The 18,926-nt window shown below is 34.4% G+C and overlaps 1 protein-coding gene across 1 annotated transcript; it reads right to left on the reverse strand.

The window, feature by feature from the left end:
- Positions 1 to 508: 508 nt before the first annotated feature.
- ITM2A (integral membrane protein 2A) lies at positions 509 to 6,520 on the reverse strand. The gene is made up of 6 exons (XM_016125245.2): positions 6,161 to 6,520; positions 2,641 to 2,772; positions 2,168 to 2,365; positions 1,840 to 1,950; positions 1,438 to 1,588; positions 509 to 1,279 (listed from the first exon to the last, which is right to left on the reverse strand). Exons 1-6 carry the CDS (start codon positions 6,269 to 6,271, stop codon positions 1,191 to 1,193), a joined length of 792 nt encoding a protein of 263 aa, XP_015980731.2. The 5' UTR covers positions 6,272 to 6,520; the 3' UTR covers positions 509 to 1,190.
- Positions 6,521 to 18,926: the final 12,406 nt, after the last annotated feature.

Below are 18,926 nucleotides of genomic sequence, written 5' to 3' on the forward strand. Positions count from 1 at the left end.
AGTCCATTTTCATTTTTTTTTGTTTATTTTGTTCTTTAGATTACATAGAAAGAGTCTAAGATATTGGTTCTGCTTCTATGGAGTTTATACTCTTAGATAAGTGAGTAGTGATTACAGCATGTGAAGTCATTAAAAGTCCTCAACATCTTATCCAAAGTTCCTAGTGACCTATTAATAGCCATATATGGTTGTGTGTATATATATATATATATATATATATATATATATATATATAAAGAATCACATTAAAAAGTTTGAAATTGCTATGGTCCTGAAGGCTGTTATACATAGTTGCATTTACATGTAAACCAATTATGAGATATTTAAAAAAAAAGAGTAACTGGCATGATATAAAAAAAATGTAAATTGTATTATAAAACACAAACTTGTGGTGTAAGGGCAGAGCTAAGTCCATATTTTAGATCTATTGCATTATTGCAAGTACATCAATGCTAAATAAATAATGTTAATTATTTGTATTAAGTATACCTCAAGTAATAAACAGTGGTTGAATATGACAAATTTTATTATACAGCTGTAGAATTCATACAACCTAAATTCCTTATGGCATTCAGCACTCGTACAGTTTTGTGGATTTCACAATACAGATATTAGTGAAGAAGAATCACTGCATTAGTGAAAATGACTTACTTATGAAAAATTTTCACATATAAGTCATACATATTACAGAGCACCTAACAAATGCAAAAATGTAATTTCTAAATTCAGGAAAGTTGCAAAAAATGAAAACAAACAAAACTTAACAATGTTAAGAGATTTGACATGCTTTACACACAAAAAAGATCAAAAACAATTTTAAACATTTAAATGTAAACCATGCTCTACTATATGACTGAGTGAAGAGCTTACTTTTAAAAAAAACAAACACAAAGTATGGAATTTATTGTCAGGATGTTAACAGACATATTCATGCTCCTTTCAGAAATCTAAGCCCTATAAATTCAAAAGAAAAACATAAGAATTATTTAATTTCATTTTTAAACACACAATGCCTATTAAACCAAAAATTGACAGGAGCTTGCAGTAGTTAGTAGGGTTCCCCCTCCCTTTTTCAGTATAAGGAATAGAGTAAATGTATGAGTATATATCTTGAGTATACCACACACTTTAATGTTGAAGTTATATTGTAAATCTCTGACTTCTTATTACTAAGAATACTCTTTATCTTCTCATTCTTGACAGATCTTGGTCTCAACAATAAATTCATTGGGGAAGTGTCTAATTTTCCAGCATTTATCAATGGCGCGTTTGTTGAAACCTGTGAGGAAATGCACACACAAAAAGTAGCTGTTTAATTTTTTGCGTAACTGAAAACATATCTAGATTTCCCCCCAACACACAATTTTCCCTGAACTCCACTCAACTCTCCTTCAATACCCCAATAACACAGGGTGAAGGAAGGAATAAATTGCCTACCCAGCAAGAGGTCTCTTCTACGAAGACGGAAGGACTTGCGGTTGTTACAAAGTTGGTAAATAAAGATGCCAAGGTTACTAACATCGCGAATCTCTTCCACAGCAACCAGGTCTTCACGAACAACGTAAGTGCGAGGTAGGTATTTTCCACTCTAAATTTTTTTTTAAAGATTGAAATGAGAATTTTTTTTTAAAAAAACACTATTTAAATCCTTACCAATAACAGATATACTTCTTGACATAAACTATTTTTAGATCAGTTTTAGGTTCAAAGCATACTATTATTTGAAAATTATTTCAAAGAAATGGAATGTATTTGGCTGAAATCATTATTTTTTTTTTAATGAGGAAGCAAAATTATTTGGAAATGCTTATATAAAAATGTGATGTCCAAAATACATACAGCCAGTTTGCCGAAGAGCTCCACTAGATTCTTTGGAGGCATTACTATAGAGGTATTGAGAGGCATCAGATAGCAGTTCCCCAGCAGTAAGTCCAAGTAAGCAGTCATGCCCTATTGGGGAGGCGTGAAAGGGTAGTTATTATCTAGAGAGTATCAACACTTTAGATTTTCCAAATACCATAAGAACAAGCAGCTACATCTGTTCAAAATCAACTAATGTATATTCGACAGCAAAAGAAGGAAAAAGGCTCTGGCTGCAAAAAGTTGTCAATTTATGAACAGATTTAATATTTCCAATGAACTAAAAATTAAAAAATTCAGAAACCACCTTTTCGAAGTCATGAATAATTGCTGCAGGGTCACTATCAGAGAAACTTGGGACAGGCACATCAATGATTACAATGTTGTCATTCTCACGAATGTCAGCCTCCTCCATCACAGGCAGGAAGTAGGGCTCTCCCCTTTGAAGGGAATTTGTTGGGTCCTCAGAATCAATGAAGCACATTTCTCCATGGTATATGGTACTCTAAAAGACAAAAAGTAAGAATTAAAACCTTCCAATATACGTCACGATTACATTTGAATCATTTCTTATGCTCACATCGATTTGTTTTATGTTTGTCAAACTGGGGACTGTTGATTACAGTTATCATCATGAAGACTAATCAATTCAATAAACTAAGAGTAATTTGGAAACTTTCACTAAATTTTCATTTCTCTGAGGAACACAGAATTATTTAAATTGCTACTAAATGTATAGCAATTAGTAATCCAAATTATAAGAATTGTAACTGTTATTACCTTGGGCATGAAGTACTTGTAAATGCAGGCTCCACCAACAATAAGCCCTGCCAAGATGAATGAAAGGCCTAAGAGAGTAAGCATGCATCTTCCAGAGGACTCCTCATTTTCCTGGGTAGCAACTCGGAGCTCCTGTTTATTAAAAAAAAAGAAAAACAAAAAAACAGATTGCACTTTAGACCATAGTTGCTTTTGTGCACAATTTACCTCTCTTGAAACCCTAGATATATTTTTAAAAGGTGTTATTAAGTCATCCTAGCCTAAATTCATTTCAAGACAGTTTATGATGTTTAATAGATATGAAAGTCTCTAATTACATTAACCTTCTTCCTGGCAAACATAAATATTAAGTTATTCCAAAACACATACTTGTAGAATCAGCTGAAAATAACCATTCATTTATGCAATAAATTACCCTCTTTAAATAAATGGGAGCCATTATTTTTTAGACCTGAACCATGATATAATCACTAACTTTCTGACATACAATTATGTTTCGTTATTATTTTTTATAAATCAACTTGTCATCCAACTTAAAGGTAAATTAATATCCTTTGATTTATTAACTCATTTTCAGAAATCTGTTTTATTTATTTAAGTTTTATAGGAAGAATTCTATAAAGCAGATATATGACATTTTCCCCTATTTTAGAAATTAAAACACTGGAAGCAAAGAATATTTCATAATATATCTAATTTTAATGAGAAAATAGGCTACTTAATGTCACCCAATGTTCTATAGCTGTGTGTTGTATGAATGCAATAATGTTTTCCAAGTTCTGGACAAAACGCTAGATTTTAAAGTATAGCATTTGCCATAGAGGCACAAGGACTGTGTGTTTAATAGTGTAAAATTCTGTTAAATTCATAATTTGTTTAGGAATTGGAACAAGAAAGATCCAAAACCAATAAGTAACCAAATTAACTCTGTAATTTTTCCAGGGCAGTGGACCTAAGGGCTATCCAATCTCATTCTTATATGTCACAACATGCCCCATGCAGCATTATTATTCAAGAGTTAAATAAATAAAGTCAGCAAATCTAGTCTCTGGTAAATCATTCAGACTTATATATAAACAGAACTGTTTCAGTTTTTCAGGCCATTAGCTCTTTAGCATAAGAACTACTATAATGTTTATGAGGCTTATTTAACCTTCATTTAATTTGGTGGGAAAAAATGCATGGATTCTAAGGAGAGGCAATAATTTGATAAAAGGTTTGTCGAAAAAATGATTTTTCTTTAAAATTCAAAGAAATTTAGTATTTAGATTTTCTTAGCTAAATACATTTGAAAGTTAAATTTTCCATTCTCTATAAAACTTAAAAACTTTCCCTGTCCCAATAATTTTCAGAAATTTTAGATTATTTTTATTTTAAAAAACCTAACCTATGCTTACCACTACAAAGACAGAATTATAAATAATTGTAAAACACTGTAATCTAGAGCTAGAAGCTTAGAAATTATATTTTAGATGATTAAATAGAGGTCCAGAAAGATGAAGTGATTTACTTATAAGTCACAAAAGGTCTTAATTTGAAATTCTCAAAGAAATAAATTCCTTTTTTTCTTGTTGAGATATAAGAAGAACAATTTACACTTCAATTTCATTTCTCCTTCCAATAATTCATAGAATTTATTTTTTAGCAAGGTCTAAATATTAGAGTCTTAATTTCATAAAATTTACCACTATACTAGGAATATTTTTTTTCATTTGATGGACTTCAGGGTGGTGGGGACTGTCACCATAGCTAATTTCTCTCTGAACTGTATTTTAAAGACATTGTACACAACTTCTGGCACACTATTCCATTGTGTTTAATCTCTCACAAGCTGACTAATATATCACAATATAATGTGTCAAGTATGATTAAATCAGTGTCCCATAGTGGCCAGGTCAGAATCCTGTGGGAGCTTCTCCAACACCTAACAAAGAAATATAATCGTAGTGTAAATGCTAATTTTTATTTAGTCTTTATCACACCACAGGCCTGGCAAAAGTATTACTTGCATATTAACTAAATCCAACTACAAGTCATGAAGTTTTTGGTGATGAGGAATAAAAAAAAAGATTACTATGTGTCTATATTTAACTGCTGGAATCTAATTAGACTTCCCAAAAATCTGACCATGTTTCACTTACAAAGTAAGTAGAACAATTACATATTTGATTTTCTGTCACTTAATTAAAACCTTAACAATGGAAGGTGGTGTAACTTTTAAGTTCTGAAATGTATAATACACAAAAGCGAGTTTGATTGCTGGGTTAAATACTAAAAGTTTCTATGATAAAAATTCTCCATAAGTGTATTAGCATTTCAAATTGTGTGCATAAGCAGTTTTACTACATTAATTCTAGGTTCACTTAAAGCACTTTTCAAACCTCCACTCTAAACACAAAAGTTAAAACTTTATGGAGAGAACAAGTTAGCACAGATCTGCACACTTCAACACTGCACAGATTTTGTAGAACAAAAAGAAAATACAATTGTGCCTTTTAACATTGAGATTTTACTGAAGAAAATAAGGAATAGTTTACAAACACTGAAAACATATTAGATGTTTAAAGGAAGTAGAAATTGTACTAAATAAATAATGGCTAACATTTTGAGGAGAAAAACTCCCCCAGTTCCTGGCAATGTTAAAAGTTTACATTACAAGGCTAGACCGGTTTCAGATCTCTCTCTATGGGGGAGGAGGTGTAGATTGGGTATTGCTCAAAAAGGAAGTACTAAAAAAAATACATAAAAGAAAAAACTCAAATTTTTGTTTTACAGAAAAGTGTTTTCTCTAGGCAGTGGCACTCTGAAAACACACAAGGATCTTGCAATAAGAGGGCACAGTGAACATCTCAAATTCTAATTACGACCAACCTCAATTTTGACAGATCCTTCACTGAGTGCTTAACGCCACCAGGGAGAAATTGAAAATAAACACTGGTGGGCACAAAAGCACTTGCCCAACCCATATCGCTTTGAGTCAAAGCTGCCTTTTGCCCCTTCCCCAAACACTGAGCTATCCTAAAAGACTTAGATAAATAGAATTTCATACACATCGAAAAGAAAGAAAGAGTTAAATCTCTTGCCCTTGATCACTCCGAGTGTCAGCTCAGCCTCTATGGAGCTGGGGAGTGGGCAGCATGCCTCTCACTGATTCCCAGACGCCCACATGTCTTTCAGGAGAAGGTGACATCGGGTCCCAAAGGTTCTTCTCAAACTCTAACATTCCTCCTAGGTGTACAACGTGGGTTGAAAACAACCGAACGTGGCGCAACTTGAGGGGATGCTAAGGGGCATGGGGTACAGCAAACGGAAGGTGGCAGGACTAGACAGATCAGGGGAGACTGGGAAAACCTGATGGACAGCGCAGAGGAGACCGCCCAGGAAAAGAGGGGTTGCGTAGCAGCTTTCATTTTGTCCTCTTATCACTTTCTCCCTTTCTTCTTCCGCCCCCACCCCCAAAGACACATTCCTCACTTTCCCGACCCAAGTAGGAAGTCAGGAGTGCAGTGGGGACCACTACCTTGCCGGTCCGAATCTGAGCTCGGACAGTGCGGCTTTCGAGAGCCTCCACGTCTTGCCGTGCCTCCTCTTTTTGCAACGCGGTGGGTGTGTTGAAGGCGATTTTCACCATGGTGAATCTTCGGGCTGCGCGGTAAGGCGCAGCTCGAATCAGCGTCCTGGGCTGCAGGTTGGAAGAGAAGATCGCGCTAGCCCTAGCAGCACTTACTTTCTCTCTCCTACCCTTAGGCTGCTGCAAGCCCAGGTCTAGGGATACTTATGACGCAGTCCCAATCTGGGTGGGCCGAGGGAGGGGCCGAAGAAGGAGTGGGAGGAGGGCCAAGTGCTGAGATGGGGGAGGGGGTTGTCAGTGAGGGAAAAGGCAAGCTGGATGGGGCTGGACAGCCTCGCCTGCGCTCAAGGCATGTTCCCACCCAGTCTCGGCACTCTCAGATAAGAGCAAGACAAGAAGGAAGCCTGTCTGTTGTATCTTTCCGTCTCTGTCCATGCCCCAATAGCCCCTGACCCTTGATTCTGTTTTCCCAAACTTCGACCTGGCCCCCTGAGGGCCCAGGAACTGTAATTTGGCAGAAATCCAAGCTTCCTCAGCTTTGCACCCACTCGGGTCCCCAAAACACAGTTCGTGACTGTTCTGTTTCTTTAGAATAATATCTTCTCTTGAAAGAACACTCAGAAGCCCGTTTATAGTTACTTCGTTCATTCTCTCAACATTGTTTTTCTTTCTTGGAGTTTGTTTTGTAATTTTAATTTCCCAACCTAGATCAATGCTAAATCAGAAATACAAGACTCCTGCCTCCTCCACTCGCCATTTCGCAGGCAAGAAATAATGAGACACAGAGGAGGATGGAAAGTTCATATTGAATCCCTGAAATAATCCAGATCTTTTCACTCTCCCAGGTCAGGGAAACCAGAGTAAGGACTCAGCCCAGAGCTTGTTTCTCTTCAGCCGCCAGCTGTAAAACCTTCAATTAAAAAGAAGGGATATGAGTGTACTTATGTTTTTAGGGGCGTGAAAGTGTGGGTGGAGGACACGAAATTTATCTAGATGCTAAGCCAGCTGTAGTGAGAAACAATGAACTCAAAAGGGCTAAGTTGTAAATCATTATTGGAACATTTACATGTGCAGCCAGTGTAATCATGCTATTTCTTTACGATCAGTTCTCACTTATTGGTGACACTGATAGAGAACCTCTCCTTATGAAATTTGTGCTATAGGGGTTGATGACTAGGGTAGTGACAAAAAGTTTATAAATAGTCCTGCTGCAAAGGCAGTAGAGTGGTCTGTTGTGTGAAAGCAGTAACACTTAACTAAAAAAAAAATCCAGTCTGTGCTAGAGAATTCCTCATCTACTCATATATTTATTAAGGGACTTGAATATAAAAGTCACCCACCCATCTATTCAAGGAATTCCAAGTTGAAGTTTTTCCCATTGAGGTTTCCTTGACTCTGAAGCCCATCGCCTGTCTCCACTGTGGGAGCTTTGTGAAGACAGACTCTTTTCTTGGGTAGGCCACAGATGGGAAGGTAAATGGAGGGAAACAGTGGAGGAGCCTGTGCCTTACACAGGGCCAGATATTTGAGTTTGTTTGGAGATATTGGCATCTTATGTTCTTTCACTTATTCTTTGCTCAAGTCTTGGCATTCTAATTTAACATTTATCAGGCAACATTTAGTGTAGACTGAGGGACTCTCAACTTCGTAGGATGTTTCTTGTTACATTTACCATCCATTTTCCACCACCTTTGTGACTATTCAGCTCAGAGTCTGTGCTAGTCTAGCTGTGTGATACACAACACACAGATAGCTGAACACATTGCTGCTCCTATACATTTACCTATCAAGCATAAGGTGCTAATTGGGATAGTAAAGTATTGTCTTGATGTGTCTTCCCTGAAATGTGGTTAGGCGAAAGGGTGGGATTAGTACCATTTTTCAAATGAATAGACTCAAACTCTTCCTGAGGATAGTGCAATATTTTCGTTCTGTTTCTGTGAGGATCATTTAGGATAATGAAGGAGCAAGCATCTTTTCAATTATAAAAAAAGGATAATAGAATGAAATGGTTGGTTATGCTAGAATTCTTATTTTAGTCTGTAATATACACATTTCAAGATTATAAAAATGATCTATTTTTGAAGTAAAGCACTCATTATTTGCTGATGACAATACTATCTATAGATAACCCTAAGTATTTCTTTCTCTCTCTCTCTCTCTCTCTCTCTCTCTCTCTCTCTCTCTCTCTCTCTCTCTCTCTCTCACACACACACACACACACAAACTGTTAGAACTGATCAATGAATTCAGTAATGTAGCAGAATATGAAATATTCAGAAGTCAGTGACATTCTTATACACCAATGATGAACTTTTGGAGAGAAATCAAGAAAACAATCCCATTTACATACAACCACATTGAAAACTACGAAATACCTGGGAATCATATTAACCAAAGAGGTAAAAGACCTGTTCTCAGAAAATCGTGTCATTGAAAAAAGAAACTGAAGAAGATACAAATAAATGGAAGCATGCACCGTGCTCATGGGTAGAAAAATCAATATCATTAAAATGCCATACAATCCAAAGCAATCTATAGATTCAGTGATAGATTCTATCAAAATAACAATGTCATTTTTCAGAGAGTTAGGACAAATAATCCTAAAATTTATATGGAACCATAAAAGACCCCAAATAGCCACGGCAATCTTTAGAAAAAAAGAACGAAGTTTGAGATATCATACTGCCTGGTATCAGACTATACTACAAGGCTATAGTAATCAAAACAGCATGATCAATGGGACAGAATAAAGAGCCTAGAAATAAATTCATGCTTGCGCGTGCACTTAATATATGACAAAGGAGGCAAGAATATACAATGAGGTAAAGACAGTCTCTTTAATAAATGGTGCTGGGAAAATTGGACAGATATATGCAAAACAAAACAAAACAAAAACAAAGAAAAACAGACCACCTTATTACACAGTATGCAAGAATAGACTCAAAATGGATTAAAGACTGAAATATAAGACCCAAAACCATAAAACTTCTAGAAGAAAACATTGGCAGTAAAATCTCTGATATTACTAACAGTAATTTCTTTTTGAATATAGTCCCCTCGCCAAGGGAAACAAAAGAAACAATAAACAAATGGGACTACATCAAACTAAAAAGTTTTTGTACAACAAAGAAAGTCATCAAATAAACAAAAAGACAACCTACTGATTGGGAGAAGATATTCACTTATGATACATCTGATAAAAGGTTAATATCCAAAAATATATAAAGAACTCATACAATTCAACAACAACATCAACAATCCAATCAAAAAATAGGCAGATATTTCTCCAAAGAGAAAATACAGATGACCAATAGACGTATGAAGAGATGTTCAAGGTCACTAATCATCAGAGAAATGCAAAATAAAACCACAATGATATGTCATCTGATACCTGCCAGAATAACTATCATCAATAAATCAAAGAACAAGTGTTAGCAAGGATGCTGAGAAAAGGGAACCCTTGTACATTGTTGATGGGATTGCAAATTGGTACAGCCGATATTGAAAACAGTATAGAGACTTCCCAAAAAATTAAAAATGACATACCTCTTGACCCAGCAGTTGCACTTCTGGGTATTTCTCCAAAGAAAACCAAAATAATAATTTGTGAGGATCTATGCACCCCAATATTCATTGAGGGTCAATTTATAGTAGCCAAGATATGGAAGCAACCTAAATGCTCATCAATGGATGATTGGCTAAAGAAGTTATGGTTCATATATACAATGGAATATTACTCAGCCTTTAAAAAATTAAATCCTACCATTTAAAATGACATGGATGGACCTAGATGTTGTTATGCTGAGTGAAATAAATCAAAGAAAAATAAATACCATATGATTTCACTTATATGTGGAATCTAAGGAACAAAAAGAACAAACTAATCAAAAACTAACTCACGAATATAAAGGAAAACCTGGTGACAGCCAGAGAGAAGGGGGTTTCAGGGGCTAGGAGAAAGAGGCAAAGGGTTACAGAAGTACAAATTAGTAGTTGAGAGATGATCACTGGGATGGGGAGCACAGCATAACCAATGCAGTTAGCATTAATATATTTGCTAGGTGGAAAGCCAGAGGAGTAAAGGAATAATTAGGGAGATTGTTTTATAAACTATATAAATGTTTACCTAATGTACTGTATACTTGAAGCTAATAAAAAAAAGGATGCTCTATTTTTTTTATCCTTTAACTATCTTTTAGCTTCTGGAGCAGCTTAAGATAGTACCTGAATATAAGTTGTCTTGGAAAATATCAAACCTCTGAGATAGTCGCATAAATTGACATCTAACTTCTTTGTTGTATTTTGAAAAATTTGGCCATCTCCTGTTCTTTTATGTCATGTCCTCTTCCAGGAATGTCACCAACATCTCCCTATGTACCTTTGCTGCTATTGGATATATGTGATGCAGGACATGATACTTCTGTTACCTTCTCAATATAAGTAATACTTGTGTTAGAATTACAGAGAAGCAACGGCACCCATTGTTAGTGTCCATTTCAGGAAGGGCAAATAGTTCCTCCATGTTCTCTGAATTTCAAAATATAATCTACCACTTACTCATTGGGCTGGGACTGGTAGTGAACATATTTCCAACTACTAAAAAAAATGGCGCTCATTGGCTAAGCTCTTTCTTGTACTCTTCCCTTCCCAGTAACAGCTTCTTGTTTCTTAGAATCAACTTCTCTCACTTTCTTGTATTTGGAAACTGTGGGGATCTGGCTGCCATGCTGATTTTAGCTAACATTGTTCGTCACGTATGAATGCTCACCGTTCAAGTTTATAAACGACTTCCCTGTTCTCACATGTCAGATAATGACTAAATTATCATAGCTTGGGCTGAATGGAACATGGCATACAATTGGATGCTGAGCAATGATGTAAACTCTTTTTGATGATCTGAAATTACCAAAAATACAATCACTCAAAAATAAAGCTACTAGTGGCATATGCGATGCCATTCATTCATTAACTATTTTTTTCATTAACTCATTTATTTTTTCATCAAATATTACTGAGAATCTACTGTCTTGTGCTATGATTTGTCACAGAAATACAGTGGTGAGCAAAGCAGACACAACATTACTCTTATATAGCATATCAGTACTACATCCATGGCAATGACATGTTTGATACAAGTTCTCCAGTTTTTGCATTGGTCTTGTGCTGTGGAATGGGATAAAGCAATTTTATGAAGCAGCTGAGTAGTTCCACCCACAGCTGGTGATGCTAGGAATGTTTACATTTCTAGCCCACCTACAACAGCTTCACACCCAACATTCTATTTAGGAAGATTAGTCTGACAGTAAGTTGTATTGGAAAACCAGTAAGGAACAACTCCCATATTCCAGGTGGGAGATGGTAGAATACATTGATGATTGCAATATTTAAAATAAAGGTGCACCTTCCAGAGATATTTAGGAGTCATACTTGACAAGGTCTGGTGCTAGAATAAATCATATCATATGAAGGAAAAAAAATAGAAAAAATAACACTGTTTTGAATGACTGAGAATGCAAAGTAGGAAAATGGTGGTGCCCTTTGTAACAATACTAAACATTTGTTGAACACGTCATATGTTATATTTCTGTGCTAAGCCCATTAAGTTGGTTCTGTCATTTAATCTTTACTACTACCCCGTGAGGTATTATTATATTACCCAGTACATTGAGGAAGAAACTGAAGTTCCAATAGGTTAGATGATTTTCCCAAGGTCAAATTCTAACCCAAGTGGTCTGATTCCAGATTCATACTATTAATCACTGTATTGTCTGGCTGCCACTGAAAGAAATGTAAAAATCAAAAAGAGACTGGCTTAAACACAGGAGAAATAATCAGCATATCCTTTAGGGAAATGAAGCATGATTCCCTGCCCATATTGCAGATTCCAGCCTAAGATTTTGTTCAGAATGAAAAACATTTGACACACTTTTAAAACTTTGCTGGCAGTAGGTACATGGCTATAGGCTACTAATCTTAAAGTATATTTCTCCTGAGTTGTACAGTTGCTTTTGTCAGTAGAGAAACAGACAGGGAGAGCTGGCAAGCCATCTGCTTCTGATATAATTCCAGGAGTTTGGTTTTAATCTTTAAAGAGCCAGGCCATTTCTAAGTCCCTGCATATGTAGCTCAGCCACAAGAGCATAGCTTGGACTCCTCACGCAAAGTAATGGAGAACCCTCACTTTTTGGAATAGATTCTTGTTTCTTGCCTCTATCCAATTTAAGGTTTTCTTTTAAGCTAGCCAGGTATGATGATAGGAGAATGCAATAATAACTTAAATATAAGAATAGATTTCACCATCTCTTCACAATGATGTGGTCATATCTTCAAGGTTAAGAGGAAGTTTTGCTCCATCCTAATTTATAAAAATCACTTTTTTTGTCATTTGGAGCAACTACAAAATCTAGTGAAATTATTTGCACTCTCAAGGCACCTTTTCTAAGCTAAGTAAAAAATTTTATCTTGTTGCAACCTGGAGATTTTTAAAATAGAGTTATGAATCAATATCTGAATATGTCTTTTCTGATAAAACTTTATAGAAAGTGCCAGTCTTGAGTAATACAAGTAAAAGTTCAAGTCTAGCTCCAGGAGTGCTTTGGAGACTGCCCAGTTGGTTCACTTGCTCCATAATATATTACCAAGTAGATACTAAGGTATCTTTTTGACTTTAAAGTTATGTTCCTATTCAATGAAAGATTTGTATTTTCATTAATAATTGTTAAATCAGATATTACTTTTACTCTCATGTTTAGCTCTTTTGGTAGATAAACATATTCTGCTCCTAGATTAGTCTTAAAGAACACACAATTTCAAGTCGTTTTGTGACACATAAATCAACTTTATTGGTTTTGAAATGCAATATTGTTTCGAATTTTTATTTCATTACTTTTAGATTAACTCTAATATATTCATATTTCAAAGTGTTTATTTTAAAACATGATGGCATATTGTAAATATTGAAACCAAAAGAGCATACACAACAAGGAATGCTCTAAGTTAGATCGTTGTCAGGTCAATGACACAGTCAGTCCCAACAAATTAAGTCTATCATGATTAGAAAATCCTGGTTGACAATCTCCTAACCCAAACTCAAGATCCATTGAAAGTTCTGTTTATATTTTAGTGGGGTTGTCATGTTTCTATGCTAGTGCAAAAGAGAATTTTTGCATAAGGGAACACTGTAGTGTGCTACAGATTCTGTACTGTTTTTCATCAATACATCAATTATATTCCTGACTTTCAAGTTAGGGAAATTATCTTCTAAAAATTTTAATATTTTTGTTTCAGCAATTGAACACTTTCAGCACACTTTTTGTGTTGAAACTTTTAGCACAGTGACATTGATATCTTATTTGGCAGTTTATTTATAAGGAGCTTGAGAATAAATTAATTTTCAATCAATGATAATAATTGTTATTGAATGGCAATGAAGCATGACCAGAAAAGAAAAATGCATGTATATTTAGAAGTGACACGGGAAGTCAGTTCAATCAGGAGGCAAATATATCATACTGTATTATGAACCTGGATAAGTCTGAGAAGAGGATATGATGACTAATTAACAATAATATACAACAAATACTATGATGAATGTGCTGAGACTGTGGGCAGAATTTGATTCTTCCATCTTCACAGCAATTTCTTTCAAAGAAACTCCACAAGAAAAAAATATATGAAGTTCAAATCTGCATTCCAAATACAGCCAGAAATCTCTTCTCAGCAATTCAGATTAAATATAACTATAATTTTTATACAGAATTTACCTCTTTTACCTCTTTCAGCCTCTAACTCACATTTGAATCATTTACCAGCATTTATTCCTCTGTCTATTACAAAAATGAGGCTCAATAAAGTTTTTGACCTGAACCTGAAGTCCATAGATAAGCAGCCAAATTGTAAACATCATTCGACAAAGTAGATGGGACCAGCTCTGCCTCAGTCCATATACTCCTTAGGATTCCCACATGGACATTCCACCTTCAGAAATAACTTGCATTGATATGCATGTGATTTCATATGTATGTTGTATTTTTAAAACTTGATGAGACAGTGCATGATATATAGTGTGCCTTGCCTTGGAACTATGCAGCACCCTCTGAAAGTCTTAAATACAACCATCTCCTTAGAGATAAGTACACAGAAAAAATCTATTCACCCTTAACTTTCATTTCCTACATGGTCTTTTCCTGCAAAACAGTTCTTCTCCCATTTTTTGACCTCCATCAACACTAACTTCATATAAACTCTTCTGCTGTCTCATGTCATTGTATATGACTTGTATATTTCATCTCTCTAAATAGACGATGCATTTCTAAAGAGCAGGACTGACTCTGATGCTTTATATCTCCACAATGTCTATCAAGAGTCTGAACAAATACCTAGTCAGGGTTTATCCAGACTCACTGATTGTGTAAGTTGTTGAAAACTGCTTCTCTTTGGGAAACACAAGGATGCAAGTAAGTGGAAAATTAAAAAGAAATTATACTGCTTTTATGGTCTCATGCCTTCAATCTACTGATTAACAAATCTTCACTTATTTTTTTATGTGCCCAACTCTGTGCTTTGTAGAAAATATAAAAATATAAAGAATGCTATCTTCTATAAAGAGGTTTAAAGTCTTCTGCATTAGAAAAGTAATAGATTTTATTAGTATAGAATGACATCAGTTTTACACTTTTTACTTCATTTGAGCCTACAAAACTTTTATATTTACCATGGCAGAAATCGTCAATTTTCAACTTTTTTTTTTAACAAACAATAAGCTGTTCGAAAATATGAATGATTTTAGTGGACCAAATGGATTTGTTAATATACTCCTCCTCCTGAATTGAATTGAGCCCGTGGCAGGTCTACTCCATACCAGACAGAGTGCATTCTAGCTATGACTCTGAGACTTAAGGAGAAGAAATGCATTCTACCTAGATTCACCAGTAGAGGTGAATCTTCCTGCTTCAATGGGAAGGAGGAAATAGGGTTGGGGCAGGGTGAAAGGCAGAGAGTTCTTTTCCAGGCAATTCTGCCTCTCTAAATGGAGAAAGTAGCACTGGGAAATAATCGTTCATCTCTAATACCTATCTCATTGTTTATTTTAAATTTTCTTCCATAGAGCTATACTTTACATACAACATATTAGTTTCATATGTACTGATATTTGTATATATTGTGAAATGATCACAACAATAAGGCTAGTTAACATCTGTCACCATACATAGTTGCAGATATTTTTCCCAAGATGAGAATTTTTATGACCTACTCATCAACTTTCAAATATGCAATATAGTATTATTAACTATAGTCTCCATGCTGTACATTACATTCCCATGACTTATTTATTTTAAAACTGGAACTTTGTACCTTTTGACCCCCTTCATGCATTTCTCCTACCACTCACTCCACAACTCTAGAAACCACCAATATGTTCTCTATATCTATAAGATTGTGTATGTGTATGTGTTTTAGATTCCACATGTAAGTAAGATAACATAATATAGTATTTGTCTTTCTAACTTATTTCACTTAGCATAAAGTCCTCAATGTCCATCCATGTTGTCACAAGTGGCAAGATATCATTCTTTTTCATGGCTGAGTAACATTTCATTATATAAATGTGATATACATATATACATATTATTTTTCAAGTTAGTGTTTTCATTTTCTTAAGGATAAATACTGAGAGGCAGAATTGCTGGATCATATGATCATTCTAGTTGTAATTTTTTGATGAACCTTCATACTGTTTTTTGTTGTGGCTATACCAATTTACATTCTCAATGAGAGTGCACAAAGATTCCCTTTTCTCCATCATTTGTTATCTCTTGTTTTTTTTTTTTTGATAATAGCTGTTCTAATAGGTGTAATGCGATATATGATTGTGGTTTTAATTCTCATTTCCCTGGTATTAAGTGATGATAAGCATCTTTTCATGTAACTGTTGGCCATCTTATATATTCTTTGGAGTAATGTCTTATACAAATTCTCTCTTCATTTTTAAAATCAGATTGTTTCTTTGTCATTGAGTTGTATGAATTCTTTATATATTTTGATATTAGCTTCTTATCAGATATATGATTTACAAATATTTTCTACCATTTAATAGGTTGTTTTTTCATTTTATTGGTGGTTTCCTTTGCTGTACAGAGCTTTTTAATTTGATTTGGTTCCACTTTCTTATTTTTTCTTTTGGTGCCTTTTTTATTTCAAGCCCCCCAAAATTGTCACCAAGATTGATGTCAACAAGCTAACTGCCTACGTTTTTTTCTTTTTTTAAGTGTTTCATGGTTTCAGGTCTTACATTCAACTTTTTAGTCTACTTTGAGTTAATTTTTGTATATGGTATAAGAGAGTTGTCCAATTTCATTATTTTGCATGTGGAATTCTAATTTTCCCAACACCGTTCATTGAAAAGACTGTCCTTTCCTCATTATTTATTCTTAGGTCGTTTGTCATAAATTAATTGACTATATAAATGTAGTTTTATTTCGGGGCTCTTTATTCTGTTTCATTGATCTGTGTGTGTGTGTGTGTGTGTGTGTGTGTGTGTGTGTGTGTGTGTGTGTTTTAATTCCAGAACCATAGTATTTTGATTACTATAGCTTTGTAATATAGTTTGAAATCAGGGATTATGATGCTTCCAGCTTTGTTCTTTTTTCTCAAGATTGCTTTGGCCATTTAGTGTCTTTTGCGGTTCTTTACAAATTTTGGCATTATTTGTTACATTTCTGTAAAATGTACCACTGGAATTTTGACATGGATTATATTGACTTTATAGATTTCTTTGCGTAGTAAGGTAATTTTAATACTATTCTTCCAACCCTTGAGCATAGATTCAGAGTTTCTTTTTATATATTTGTATCTTCTTTAATTTATTTTATCAGTTTCTTATAGTCTCAGCGTGCAGGTCTTTCACCTCTGGTTAAATTTATTCCTAGATATTTTATTTTTTTGATATTGTTGCAAATTGGATTGTTTTCTTAATTTATCTTACTGATAGTTCATCATTAGTATACAGAAATATAACAGCTTTTAGTATATTGATTTTTTATTTGCAAATTTACTGAATTTATTAGTTCTTCCAGTTTTTTTTTGGAGTTTTGGGTGTCTTCTATATATCATGTCATCTGCAAAAAGTGACAGTTTTACTTCTTCATTTACAATTTGGATGCTTTTTATTTTTTCATGTATTCTGTTTAATTTCTCTGGCTAAGACTTCTAATACTATGTTTAATAAAAGTGGTGAAACTGGGCATTCTCTTACCTCCTTCAAAACAATGAAAAAACTGAGGTTCTGAGGGATTACTTACAGTCACAAAATCAAAATGTGTCAGATCTTGGTCTGGAACATGAGTCTCCTAACTCCAAGTTTAGTTTTCTATCCACCACACCATGCTGCCTCTGGGTGCAACAGATGTCTCTTGCCTTTCACCACCAGTATCATGTATCATCAGTAGCAGTTTGAAAATATGACCTCTACTGTTTGCCATTTGAGGCCTCCACTTCACCAAGGGATTTTATGTAAACCAATACCAATACCGTGAAAATTTCTAAAGCAGACCATGAGAAAGATTTCTAAGAGAAAATTCACATATGTTCATGAGAACACTACTTTTCTTTACAACACAGATATGCGTACCATCATGAGCCAAGACGATGTTCCTTGGTTTAAGTAAAGGGAGACAACTTTGGCCTTTCTGGATTATCAAATGTAAAACCAGTCATATCTTAGAATGAAGGCCCATTCAATGCTCTTCATCTCTATTCTAATCTTTGAGGCAGTCTAGAGTAAGGGTTATAAGCAAAAATTGTGGAATCTTTCCCAGAGGTTTCTCAACACACTTTCCATGATGTCTCATGGCCCAGATTGCATGATATACTCATTCCTAAATCAATTATTAGCAAAGACAATGAATGGAATTCCCATGATTGGCTTAGTATATTTAATACTTACTCTGGTCTAAGGAGAAACCAGGTTTTGTAGGGTAAACACAAATGGGTTTTCTGTAACTATGAAGAAGAGGGAATCATTATAAACTAGGCAACCAAAAATAATCCCCCTAGTTCTTTCCAGAAAAAAAAATGTATAAATATTATCATCAGTAAAATCTTATCAGTAAATTATTGCAACTTTGGGACTTTTCAAAACAGAGAACCTATTCAGAAACATTTTTTTTAGACTTCAGTTTTAGATCATTCCTTTTTGTACATAAACTACTCTCATTGTAATAATGTTAATTTTGATTGACCTAAAATGCTTTGGTTCTTCAATTTATATATCTTTGGCACTTTTTTGCCTAAAAATACAGCTACAAAAAATACAAGTTTAGGTTGAGGATTGAGGAAATACAGGTGTGTTGGGCTTCAGAAAAAAATATCTAAAAAAGTTTTCAGAATTAAGTTTTCAACAATTTTAGTTAAAAGAAATCTGCACTTTGGATTTTCCATTTTTTAATGTATTATTTTCTTAAATTATTTTATAAAAACTTTTAACAACATGATATTTTTATCAAGATTCTCTTTTTTTTTTCCTTGAAAGAAAAACTAGGCTTTATTATGATTATACTTAAAATCAGAAAATACTCAATTTGGCTTTAATTCAAAAGGTATCAATTTTATTTCTAAAAGTGGAAACATTTCAACTATCTAAAGATAGCATTGGTGACAGCTTCTATTTGTGTTTAAAATTTTAACCCAGACATGATAAGTTTGTACTTGTTAG

The sequence above is a fragment of the Rousettus aegyptiacus genome, unplaced genomic scaffold (assembly GCF_014176215.1).
Source record: "Rousettus aegyptiacus isolate mRouAeg1 unplaced genomic scaffold, mRouAeg1.p scaffold_m13_p_9, whole genome shotgun sequence".
NCBI classification, from domain to species: Eukaryota; Metazoa; Chordata; class Mammalia; order Chiroptera; family Pteropodidae; genus Rousettus; species Rousettus aegyptiacus.